At 41.2% G+C, this 13,204-nt stretch overlaps 1 protein-coding gene across 4 annotated transcripts in view; it reads right to left on the bottom strand.

Moving 5' to 3' along the window:
- POMT2 (protein O-mannosyltransferase 2) overlaps positions 1 to 13,061 on the bottom strand; it is a 74,929-nt gene extending 61,868 nt beyond the window's left edge. For 3 of the 4 annotated variants that reach the window (XM_036735269.1, XM_036735271.1, XM_036735272.1), the window contains exons 1-4: positions 12,744 to 13,057; positions 11,521 to 11,605; positions 5,071 to 5,175; positions 3,002 to 3,110 (exon numbers count right to left, since the gene is read on the bottom strand). In XM_036735269.1, coding sequence (XP_036591164.1) covers positions 3,002 to 3,110; positions 5,071 to 5,175; positions 11,521 to 11,605; positions 12,744 to 13,003 — 559 coding nt within the window. In that variant the 5' untranslated portion in view covers positions 13,004 to 13,057. Of the gene's footprint in view, positions 1 to 3,001; positions 3,111 to 5,070; positions 5,176 to 11,520; positions 11,606 to 12,743 lie in introns of all 4 variants that reach the window. The other variant, XM_036735270.1, reaches the window with a different exon arrangement.
- Between the last annotated feature and the right edge of the window lie 143 nt (positions 13,062 to 13,204).

A 13,204-nucleotide genomic window follows, 5' to 3' on the forward strand; every position in this document is an offset into this window, starting at 1 on the left:
TCCTAAAGCCCAGATCTAACCATGTCAATCCCCCTACTCGATAAACTTCAGTGGCTCCCTATTACTTGCAGGGTCAAATATAAAACCTTCTTTCTGATATTTAAAGCCCTTAATAATCTGGCCCTTTCCTACCTTTCCCTAGGCAGCTCAGTAGCACAGAGGGTAGTGTGCTGGACCTGGAGTCAGGAAGCCTGAGTTCAAATCCAGCCTCAGGCATTTACTAGTTATGTAACCCTGAGTAAGTCACTTAACCTCTGGCTGCCACAGTTTTCTCAACAGTAAAAGGAAGATAACAGTATCACGTACCTTCCAGGGTTGTAAGGATCAAATGAGATGATATCTGTGAAGTATTTAGCAAGCTGGGACACAGCAGGTACTTAATAAATGCTCATTCCCTTCCCTCTTCCAATCTTCATCCACTTTACTCCCCTCCACACAATCTAGCCTCTAATCACATTGGCCTGCTTGCTGATGCTCCTGGAACAGTACAGTCCAGCTCCTAACTCCCTCTGTACCTTGCACGGGCCATCCCCCATGCCTGACACACTCTCCCGCCTTATCTCTGACTCTCAGGTCCCCTGGCTTCTTCAGGACTCGGCTCATGTCTCACCTTCTGCAGGCAGCCTTTCCCAAGCCACCCCAGCACTAGTGCCTTCCGTCTGAGACTGCTCTCCATTTATTCAGTACGTTTACCTGTCTCCCTCATTTGAATGTGAGTTACTTGAGAACAGGGACCATCTTTTGCCTTTCTTTGTACCCTTCACACTTAGCGCCATGATCAATGGAAAGGAAGTTTTTTTTATAAAGAATGGAAAGGAGAAACCCACCATCTGTTTACTATGAACCTGGGAGTCTCCGGCACCATGACCTTACACCATAATAGAGTTCATAACAAACAAAACAATCTTCAAAACAGCTGAGTAAGCCTTGTCTTCTTTCTTCAAAAAGTGAACTGCTTGGGGAAATTAGGTGGCACAGTGAGTAAAGCACCGACACTGGAGTCAGGAGGACCTGAGTACAAATCCAGCCTCAGACACCTGACACACTTACTAACTGTGTGACCTTGGGCAAGTCACTTTACCCCAACTGCCCTGCCTTCCCCTCTCCAAAAAAAAAAGTGAACTGCTTAAGAATGTTCAGAACTATAGACTTAGAGCTGAAAGGCACCACCTGCAGAAGGTGAGATTTGAGCTGAGTCTTGAAGGAAGCCAGAGAAACAAGGAATCAGAGTGGTCCAAGAACAGGGACCATACAATGTGAGGCACTCTGTGCCAAGGGGAGTTCAACCTCCTCAAGACACTGAGGCTCAGACAGGTTGACTTGCCAAACAGCACACAGGCCATAAATGGCAAAACTAGGATTTGAAACCAGCACCTTTCACTCCAACGCCAGTATTCTTTGCATTTTACTCACTTTCTTCACTGGGAATTCCCTATGCCAATGAAATCATAGATCCAGGCCCCCTCCCCAAAATTAAAGCCACCTACTAGTGGATAAAAAAATACATAAACATAAAGCAGTAGACACATTCAATAAACTCAAAAACTACTGGGGAAGGGACTTTTTATTCAGTAAAAACTTCTAGGAAAAATGGCAAATAGTCTGGCAGAGAAGAGATTTAGAGCAACATCTTACAGTCTATACCAAAATAAACTGTAAATGTTTGATAAAAATATCTAAACATAAGAAGTCACATCACAAAAGAATTAGGAGAAAGGAAATCTGTATTTTTCCATTACTATAGATTAGGAAAGAATCCATAACCGGACATGGGGAGAATATTATAAAAGACAAAATAGACAACTTTCGTTACATGAAATTTAAAAGATTTTGCACAAATAAAGGCAGCTAGAAACAGGCGATCATGAACAGGAAAAGACCATTGTGTTAAATATCTATGATAAAAAATCTGACATGCAAAATTTAGAGGAATTGATACAAATCTATAAGATCATTCATTCCTTACAGATATTTTGCCAGCGGATATGAACATTTTTGAATAGAAGAAATATGAACTATCAATAACCATCTGAAAAACTATCAAAATCACTAATAATTAGGAGACTCAAAATTACAAAATAATTAATACTCTAAGGTGTCACCTCACACTCATTAAATTGGAAAGGATAGGATAATTCAATGTGTGAGGGGATGTGGAAAAATAAGGATGCTAATTCACTGCTGGTGGAGATGAACAGATCCGACCATTCAGGGAAATAATTTGAATTATGCAAGAAAAAGTAATAAGGTCCCACTACTAGGTTTATAGCCTCATCGAGGTTAATGACAGCAAGAAAAGATTCTCACGTACAAAAGTATTATTGGTAATAAGTAACTAGGAGCAAAATATTTGCCAATAATCAGAGCACGGCAGAACAAATTGTGACATAGTAAGGTAAAGGACTACTATTGTGGTATAAGGAATATAAAAATCTCAAAGAAGCAGAGGCAGACTTGTATGAAGTGATATAAAGGAAAGAAAGCAAAGCCAAAAAACAAACCAATATGCACAATGACTACAATGATATAAACAAATGCAACACTAACAAAAACCATCAATAAACTCTAAAAAAAAAAAGACAACACTAAAAGGTAACAAAAGTGCAAAGACAACAAGCAATGTTGGTATCAAATGATTAAAATTAAAGCAGACGTCTTTCCTTTATTTTTTATAAATCGGTAAGGCACAAAAATGCAAATTGGCATACATTATCACTACAATTATTCTATTAGATAATTGTTCTCAAAAAATGTACTTTGTGGGGGAAATGAGTAGTATCTGTTATGGGTTGTATCTGTTATTCCAAAACAAAATGTATAACAAACAAATTTGTCATCTAGGAAAAAAAAATGGATATTTCCAAGCCTGTTGTTTCTAACACTCAATTATTTCTGAGTCACTTCAAAATAGTCAGCCAATGTGTTCCTATGGCAGCACAAACTAATCTTAATACTGGCAGATCTGAAAACTATCGCCTTTTAACTTGAAGAAGCAACTTACCAAAGGTGAGTAGGGCAGCAGTTAGCAAGGCTGCTGGCCGGGACCTAGACAGTTCTAGCACGGTGAGGTAGGCAAAAGGAATCAACCAGGAACCCAGGAAAGCACAGAACTGTCAGGTGAGAGGAAAAATGAGGAGGAACAAGAAATGAATTGTCAGTAAAATATACAAAGTATTAATCACTAACATTATTGCCTCATCACACGTGTGAGAGAGATAGTTACAAGTATTGTATGCCATTTTGCAAATGAGGAGACTGAGGGTAAAAGAAATAACTGTCCCAGGGTCATACTACTGGTAAATATGGGAGCTATGATTCAAACCCAGATGTTCTGACTCCAAATCTAGTCCTCTCCTACACCAGAGGCCCCCTCACACCTGCTTGATTGACATTCATGTCTTAGCAAAACTTCTCTGGTTAGCATTAGGAAACACTAACTTTGAAGGCATGCTCTCTTTTCCATCTGGACAAGTAGCAGGTGGTATAATAATGTAAGGAAGAGTAAAATCAATACGTCAATATATCTTTATGGAGTACCTACTCTGAACACAACCGTGTCCAATGAACTGAATAAAGCACTGGACAGGGTCAGAAGAGTTCAGTGGTGCTTTTAGCTCTACTACTGACTGGCCGGGTCAAATGGGTCCCCAGTTTTCCCATCAATGGCTTGAGGATGCGTAAAGGTCATGATAACATCCCTTCTGAGGTTCCTAAAAGTCACAAGGTCTCAAAAAACTCACGTCCTCCCCTCAAAAAAAAAAAACCCAAAACCTTACATTTCCAGCACATATATCAAAAACAGGCATTTACACTGGTCCTCTTATATCAATTCAAGAGAGGGTATAGGCTTTAGAGAATAACTGCTTTAAATGTCTACATCTGCATTTGGTTTCTACTTTTCTCCTCCCAAAATAACCTTTCCTCTATAGGAAAAATCCATTTCAGAGGACTGGAACATTAGGAAACTAGGGAAATGACTCTTGCAATAAATGCAGTAATACTTTTGAAAACTGAAAGGAATGTTTCCACACATGACTTTAATGTGAAAAATCAATCTATCAATAAACATTTATTAAGTGCCCACTCGGGGTCGCTAGATGGCATAATGGTTAGCGCACTGGGCTTTGAGTTAGGAAGACTCATCTTCATGAATTCAAATCTGGCCTCAGACACTTACTAGCTGTGTGACCCTGGGCAAGCCACTTAACCCTGTTTGTCTCAGTTTTCTCATCTTTAAAATGAGTTAGAGAAGGAAATGGCAAACCACTCCAGTATCTTTGCCAAGAAAACCCCAAATGGGGTCACAAAGAATTAGATACAACAAAGTGCCTACTACATGCCAGGTACAATGGAAATAGATAAAGATATTTCGTCTTCTTACTTAATTCAAACACCTATTCTTCCCAGATAAGGCTCAAATATAACTTTCTGTGCCACATGGCATTAAACACAATAGGGAGACTAAAAATTGTTTTAAAAATAAGATCCCCAAAGGCAAGGGATTGTCTCTATTGCTTTATACAGTAAAACATAAGAACACACATATGATAATTAGCCCAGAGCAAGGATGCAGAAAGAATTAAATACACCATTGAGTGTCTCTAAAATATTTTAAAATCCTCAAAGAAAAGGATTTGTATAAATGCAATTGAATCATAGAATGCATTCTATGCATGCATAGAATCAGATTCAGAAAGAATCTTGCAGGTCATTTAGCAAAGCCCTTTTCTGAAGCCTAAATCCCCTCTACAACATCCCTGATATTTATCATACAGCCTCTGTTTACATTCTTCCAGAGTGGGGAACTCATTACCTAAAAAGGCAACGGACAGCTCTAATAAGGAGGTGGTCTTTACCTCTTTACTTTCCTTCTTTACTGAGCCCAAATCCACCTCCTTCTCATTTCTACCTTCTACTATCTGGGGCAAAATGCAACAGTTTCGATCCTACTCTTCCATATCAAAGTTTCTCAAATATCTGAAGTCCCCGATTGTCCTTGGGTGAGAGTGCAGGCTTTAACAACAGATGAAGCTTAAGTCATTTGGGTCTCATTAACCAAAAAAACCTTACCCCTCTCATCCCAATGTAATTGTGATGTTCGTATTTGTCCCCAGGTTTCTGGAAAGGAAAGGTGCCATCATAACCACTCAGGTAACCAGCAAGTCCTATAAGCATCTGGTGAGGGGGGAAAGGGACAATTAAGAAGTAAACAGAGAGAATTTAAGGTAGTAAAATGCACTCTTGTCTTCCCAAACCTCCCCCATCAAACTCTGTTCCAGCTGTACCCACAGTTTTAGAGCTCCCTCTGCTCACAGATCTAATTAGTAACACCATCTTCTCATGCAGCTTTTTTAAAGCAAAGGCCCTTTTGTCTGGAAAGTGCACTGCATGAAACAAAAGTTCTCTATTCCTAGGAAATGGGATGGGGCTGGGGCTTTCAGAGCTGGATTGAGTTCCCAGGATCTATAAAGACCACACATTTGAAAGCAGTAGATATGTGAGAGGGAAATGGGAAAATCTGATGAGCTAGGATAATGAGTTGCTTCTCATGCAGCCTTATTTAATTCGTTGTAAAATCAGAAATGATCACACTGGGGGAAGACGATGGCACATTCTATTTTCTGCCTGAACATTTCTTCCAGCTTGGTCCTAGGAAAGGGAAGAGAGATTCTGAAATATGAAAAAAAAAAGGCAGAAAGGAGAGAGAGAGAGAGAGAGAGAGAGAGAGAGAGAGAGAGAGAGAGAGAGAGAGAGAGAGAGAGGAAGCTGAGCAAGTTAGGTGAAAAAGAGGGAAGGGAGAAGGTAAATGCAGAACGAGCACCACAACGGGAAAGAAGAAAAATAGCTCATTGAAAAGAAATGCTTAATTCTTTGTTACAAGGGATGGCTCTCTGAGGAGAAGATAAATTTGGAAAATAAAGTAATGTAAAATGAAAAGCTATTAATTACTTAGAGACTAATTCCTAAAGAAAAGAACTTATAAGCTCAATATCCCAAGATAATTATTCCTGAAAAACTCAAAAGATGAAGAAGTGATTTTTCAAACCTAAGCAAATTAGCTATAAATTGGGATTGTGAATTATAAATTCTTAAGAGATTAGAGGATCATAGAATTTAGAGCTGAAAGAGGCCTCAAATCATGTAATCTAAACCACTTATGTTAGAGATGAGGAAATTGTGACTCAGCACAGGTGGAATAAAATAAGCCGGGACTGAATCCAGGACCTCTGTCTACAGATGTAATCAGTATCCTGTTTACCACACCGAAGTGTTTACTCTGCCATAAGATTAGAGGATTTAGAGCTGGAAAGGCCATTAGAGGTCATCAGCCTCTTATGCTGATTTTTATATCTCCCCTGTAAGGGATAATATAAAATCCTCCTTTATAGATATACACCAGAAAACCGCTAAAGTATAAGTCTGGAGCATCTATAGCAGACAAAAAAAAAGCCACTGGACTATTCAGTCTAACAGGGTACCCAGGGCCTGAAACAACCTATATTGGAAATAGAATACAGAGTAATGACTGGCTGCTTTAAAAACAACTCCCAGAAATACTGCCAGAGTATACACTGCTCAGAGTATTTCATCCAAAACAAAAGAGCTCCCTCTGCTCACAGATCTAATTAGGAGTACCATCTTCTCATGCAGCTTTGTAAAGCAAAGGCCTTTTTGTCTGGAAAGTGATTTTCAGAAGTTTTGTTTTTCAGAAGTAACTGTAACAAGTTTGGCATATGCTTGCCACAAAAGTATTACCAATTGTCATAGACGATGCACAGGCAGTGTCTGATAAAAGAAGGATTCCTGGCCAAGATAGCGGCTGGAAAGCAGGGACTAGCATGAGCTCCCCGCCAAGCCCCTCCAAAAACCTATAAAAAATGGCTCTGAACCAATTCTAGAACTGCAGAACCCACAAAATAGCAGAGGGAAGCAGGGCTCCAGCCCAGGACAGCCTGGATGGTCTCTGGGTGAGGTCTATCCCATACGGAGCTGGGAACGGAGCGTGGACGGCGTGGACCAACCAGACCAGGAGCTGGGCAGAGCGGGCCCTAGCGCCCTGAATTAGTGAGCTGCAGCAGTTACCAGACTTTTCAACCCACAAACACCAAAGACAACAGAGAAGGTTAGTGGGAAAAGCTGCTGGGGACAGTTATAAAGGAGTTCGCAGTTCGGCCACCGCCCCGGAGGCAGAGGAGGTAGGGCAGCTACAGAACTACAGTTGCAGTTGCTTCCAACCCCAGGCCCACCTGGTGGGAGGAATTAAGTGGCTGATCAGAGCAGGAGTGAAGAGCCTGCTGAAGATCTAAGTCCAGTCTGGGTTGGGGGTTCTTGGGGAAGGAGCAGTGCTGGTGTGGCACAGCTGGCACATCCCCCCAGGCTTGGAACATAGTTCTCTTAACTCTACAAGCAGTTGTATCCCACTGAAAAACTCAAGGGTCAAGTTAGTTGGCTGGGAATATGGCCAGGCAGTGAAAACGCACCCAGATTCAGTCTCAGACTCTGGAATCTTTCTTTGGTGACAAAGAAGACCAAAACATACAGCCAGAAGAAGTCAACAAAGTCAAAGAGCCTACAACAAATGCCTCCAAGAAAACATGAACTGGTCTCAGGCCATGCAAGAGCTCAAAAAGGATTTGGAAAAGCAAGTTAGAGAAGTAGAGGAAAAATTGGGAAGAGAAATGAGAAGGATGAGAGAAAACCATGAAAAACAAGTCAATGACTTGCTAAAGGAGACCCAAAAAAATACTGAAAAATACACTGAAGAAAACAACACCTTAAAAAATAGATTAACTCAAATGACAAAAGAGCTCCAAAAAGCCAATGAGGAGAAGAATGCCTTGAAAGGCAGAATTACCCAAATGGAAAAGGAGGTCCAAAAGACCACTGAAGAAAATACTACCTTAAAAATTAGACTGGAGCAAGTGGAAGGTAGTGACTTTATGAGAAATCAAGATATTATAAAACAGAACCAAAGGAATGAAAAAATGGAAGACAGTGTCAAATATCTCATTGGAAAAACCACTGACCTGGAGAACAGATCCAGGAGAGATCATTTAAAAATTATTGGACTACCTGAAAGCCATGATCAAAAAAAGAGCCTAGATATCATCTTTCAAGAAATTATCAAGGAGAACTGCCCTGATATTCTAGAGCCACAGGGCAAAATAGAAATTGAAAGAATCCACAGATCGTCTCCTCAAATAGATCCCAAAAAGAAATCTCCTAGGAATATTGTCGCCAAATTCCAGAGCTCCCAGATCAAGGAGAAAATACTGCAAGCAGCCAGAAAGAAACAATTTGAATATTGTGGAAACACAATCAGAATAACCAAAAATCTAGCAGCTTCTACATTAAGAGATCGAAGGGCTTGGAATACGATATTCCGGAGGTCAATGGAGCTAGGATTAAAACCAAGAATCACCTACCCAGCAAAACTGAGTATCATGCTCCAAGGCAAAATATGGACTTTCAATAAAATAGAGGACTTTCAAGCTTTCTCAGTGAAAAGACCAGAGCTGAATAGAAAACTTGACTTTCAAACACAAGAATCAAGAGAAGCATGAAAAGGTAATCAAGAAAAAGAACAAGAAAAAGAAATTGCAAGGGACTTACTAAAGTTGAACTGTTTTGTTTACATTCCTACATGGAAAGATGATGTGTATGATTCATGAGACCTCAGTATTAGGGTAGCTGAAGGGAATATGCATATATATAGATAGATAGATAGATAGATAGATATACACATATATATATACATATATATACATATATATGTGTGGGTGTATATGTGTATATATATATCTTTGTATATATATGTATACATGAGTGTGTATGTATATATACATATATGTATGTGTGTGCGTATATATATATATAGAGAGAGAGAGAGAGAGAGAGAGAGAGAGAGAGAGAGAGCGGGCACAGGGTGAGTTGAAGATGAAGGGAAGACATCTAAAAGAAATAAAGTCAAATTAAGGGATGAGAGACGAATATATTGAGAGAAGGAGATAGGGAGAGATAGAATGGGGTAAATTATCTCGCATAAAAGTGGCAAGAAAAAGCAGTTCTGTAGGAAGAGAAGAGAAGGCAGGTAAGGGGGAGTGAGTGAATCTTGCTCTCATCAAATTTGACCTGAGGAGGGAATACCATACATATTCATTTGGGTATCTCACCCCACAGGAAAAAAGGAGGAAGAAGATAAAAAAAAAGGGGGGGGAAATGATAGAAGGAAGGGCAGATGGGGGTGGAGGTAATCAAAAACAAACACTTTGGAAAGGGGACAGGGTCAAGGGAGAAAATTCAATAAAGCGGGATAGGTTAGAAAGGAGCAAAATATAGTTAGTCTTTCACAACATGAGTATTGTGGAAGGGTTATACATAATGATACACATGTGGCCTATGTTGAATTGCTTGACTTCTTAGGGAGGGTGGGTGGGAAGGGAAGAGGGGAGAGAATTTGGAACTCAAAGTTTTAAAAACAGATATTCAAAAACAAAAAAAAAAAAGTTTTTGCATGCAACTAGAAAATAAGATACACAGGCAACGGGGCGTAGAAATTTATCTTGCCCTACAAGAAAGGAAGGGAAAAGGGGATGGGAGGGGAGTGGGGTGACAGAAGGGAGGGCTGACTGGGGAACAGAGCAACCAGAATATATGCCATCTTGGAGTGGGGGGGGGGTAGAAATGGGGAGAAAATTTGTAATTCAAACTCTTGTGAAAATCAATGCTGAAAACTAAATAAAAAAAAAAAGATTGATTCCACAAAAAAAAAAAAAAGGATTCCCGATAGGTGGTAAAGTACTGTGTGACTCTTCTTCAGTTAAGGGACCTTGAGGAAGGTCCTAAAACACTGTATAGGACCCCCCCCACCCCGGATTTATGAGCCCAGCAAAGATCACATAAGATGGGAAGATGTGGATTGGAGGAATACAAAATATTGGTGGGAGTGCTCGTAAATCCATTAAAGTAAATTCTGAAGAGAAAAAACTTTGAAAAGGTATTTAGGTCTGAATCCCAGTTTAAGGGCAAGAATTATGCAATCTGAATCTGAAAGGCTTTGCAGCAAGAGATTCCAAGGTGCAATTAATTCAGTATTAACTTTGTACCCACGTACATTCCTCCATTCCTCTGCTAAGTGCCAAAAGGGGTACAAAAAAAGTAAAGGTGGAATCGTTTACATACCCACTGTAGCGTTACAAAAGTTTCTAACTAAATCAGGAACTGTGATGTCATTCCCCTAGAAACATTGTTCTAAACAGTGATTAGGTTCCCAGGCCTAGCCACAAAAGACTAATCAATGATAAAGCCACTGTAGCTACCTGGTTCTGATTCCTGGGGAACAGAGTATAAGAGAAAGGAGGAGCAGGGGCAGCCCTACCAGGAATTTCTGAGCCTGAGCCAAGCTCCCAAAGCCACACTTTCAGTCAGGAGCAATATGGTGTCATGACTTCTCTGGGTTTAGGGGAGGCCAAGGGAAGAGCTCACCCCAGTCTGCCACCATTTGCAAATGTCCTACTCTATTCTTGCTAAGTGGTCATCTCTGTCGTTTCTCGCAGCAGAAGGAATGCAAGGAGAAAATCAGTAGTTCGAAGATACAGTGCTGGCCCCACTCTAGTTACAATCCTGCTCAAAACAAAATTTTGAAAGTATATCTTTGGCAAACTCCCACCTCCTAAAGCCATCTACTTTCAGGCTAACACCACCACCACCATGTTCCTCTAGGCCCTTATGATCAAATGAGATATTACTTACAAAAAGCTTAGCACCACACCTGGCACATCGTAGGTGCTTAATAAATGCTTACTCTCTTCTCTCTTACCCCTCCCCCCATATTGTTCTAGAGTCTCCTTTGTACACCACATTTAAGCTTCCCACAATCCTAACCAAAAGCAGTACAAGATTCAAACCTACCTTCCCTTTTCCTCCACTCAAATCAAAACTTCCATTATCTCAGTATACCTAGATCAGCTAGCTATTGGGAAAAGGAAATCTGACTACACTAATTTACACAAAACCCTTAGCCCGCACATACTTGTTTGCAATTTTATGAACAGAGTCATGGAAACCCAAATGGTTCTCTAGATGGCAGAATTTTAGGGTAGTATGACAAAGTGAATGAAGTGAAAAACACCAGGGTTTTATGTGGGGAATATATTTTTGAGTAGGAAGAGTACTAACTATCTTGGCAAGTCAGCCTTGATTCAAGGTCCAACCCCTAATTATTCCAGCATTTCATAAATTCTTTTTTCTATTTTAAAGCAGAAAAAAAACCCCAAACCCACAGATTCTCAGAAAGCAAGTTTTGTTTTTGTTTTTTTTCCATAATGCCTTGGGAGCTACAGCTCAGGGTGGGAAAGAGGTTGGGGGCCATGGAGAAGATAAAGAGAGGGTTTTCCTAGCTGGCTGTTTGTAATTTGGGTACTGTATGTGACATGATACCTACCCCAGCTAGCCAACCAACCATACAACTAGCCGTTATAGAGTTCCCAGCCCACATAGGAAAAAAACAGAGCTCCTCACCTTCCCCAGAGGTGGGTGAACATCAAAGAAAAAGGTTCGATTGATATAGTAACTTCCCATTTTTCCAAAGTGAGTTTCATCCCAACTGGAGCAAAAATAAAAGAAAAAGATGACTTAGTAATAGCAAACTCCCCAGCTCCTGTAATCATACCTTAAACCTGCTAAGCATAAATCACGTCACTGACAATTCTACTTTTCAGCTCTTACTTCCTCTCAGTCTCCCCTGAAGCTCAGGGGAAGGTGGTGGTGGTGGTGGTATGAGATAGTTTTCTAGTGATTTTCCACTCCTAATTCAGCTTCTGTAAGCATAAACATAAGCTATAAAACGTTTTTATTTCTCATAAACCAGGGGTGTTCCAGGTTGCAAATATCTTTAGGACTACACTACAATTACTACATCTTTAGCAAATAAACAGAGGGGTATTCCCGAACCCATACTTACAGAACTGTTCATTACACCTGTTCTTTGCCACAGTTACCCTCTCCTGCTCCATCTTTCACACTGTTACATGGTTGTTATAATAACCAAGTTGCAATTTGATACATTTGTCAGTTAAAAGTTGCACTAAAGTCTCTCAAACCGAAGGCCAATTTTTTTAGCCTTCTGTCAAAGTAGGCTACAGACTGCTATGCCTTCTCAGCTCAGTCCTCTCAAACTAAATGTTTAAGAAGAGAATAAAGAACAACCTATTCCTACAGGGCAATTCCAGACCTGGTTTCCCAGAAACATAATCATCTCCCTTTGACGTGGGAACAAGGGCAAAAAATATCTCTTTGCTGCTGCTGCCTAAAAATTTAGGATATTACTAGTGTGGGTACGGTGAGAACAGTGGTCCCAACGCCTTCCCCGATATCATTAGGCTAAATTCACTGCACATAGAAGGCAGCGAAGAAATCCTAAATGCATTAAATGATTTCTGTAATGATGGTTAAATGGGGGAGGAGGGATCTCAAAGCACTTTTTAAAAATATTATGGAAACACAGAATTATTCTTTCCCTACGTAATAAATCCTGTACTGATAAAACAAGCCGGGTTCAGGGCTAGTCTCTCAGCCCTTCAAAATCCATTCATTCAACAGGTGAAAAGTTTTTGCATACTGAGGCTGAACCACCCTTTCCCTGGCAGGCCTAACCTCCAATCACGCCCCGCCCCCTTGGCCTGCTCAGCCAATCAGATAACTACTCGTCCCCTCCCCGTTGCCATGGCGCCCTGGCCTCTCACCAGACGTGAGCCGGCTCGTGCAACCGGTGGAAGCGAGTGGCGAAGGCCAGCGTGGTGACTGCGGCCAACAGGACCCACCCCACGGCCTGCCCCGGGGGCTTTGGTCTCGGTTGCGGAGGCTTCTTAGAGCACAGGACGCCGTCCCCGACGGCCAGCTCAGGCCCTGATACTGCAATCCCTGGAGCCTTCGCCCTGCAGCGGCCCCGACGGAGGCGAAGCCCGGACTCAGCCAGGCCTACTCCCACCGCTGCCGGGCACATCCTTCCTCCGTTCTCTCCAGGCCCAGAGACAGACCCTCTCTCCTCGCCCGCTTCAGCGTGAGGCGGCCTGGGAAACGTAGTTCTCCCTTTGCCCCGCCCCTGACCAAAGTTTATAGCGTGGAGCATTGTGGGAACTGTGGTTCTTAGCAGACACCCCGGAAGTCTTGAGTAAGGCACGGGACACTATGGGAGAGGTAGTTC

Source organism: Trichosurus vulpecula, chromosome 8 (genome assembly GCF_011100635.1).
Source record: "Trichosurus vulpecula isolate mTriVul1 chromosome 8, mTriVul1.pri, whole genome shotgun sequence".
Classification (NCBI taxonomy): Eukaryota; Metazoa; Chordata; class Mammalia; order Diprotodontia; family Phalangeridae; genus Trichosurus; species Trichosurus vulpecula.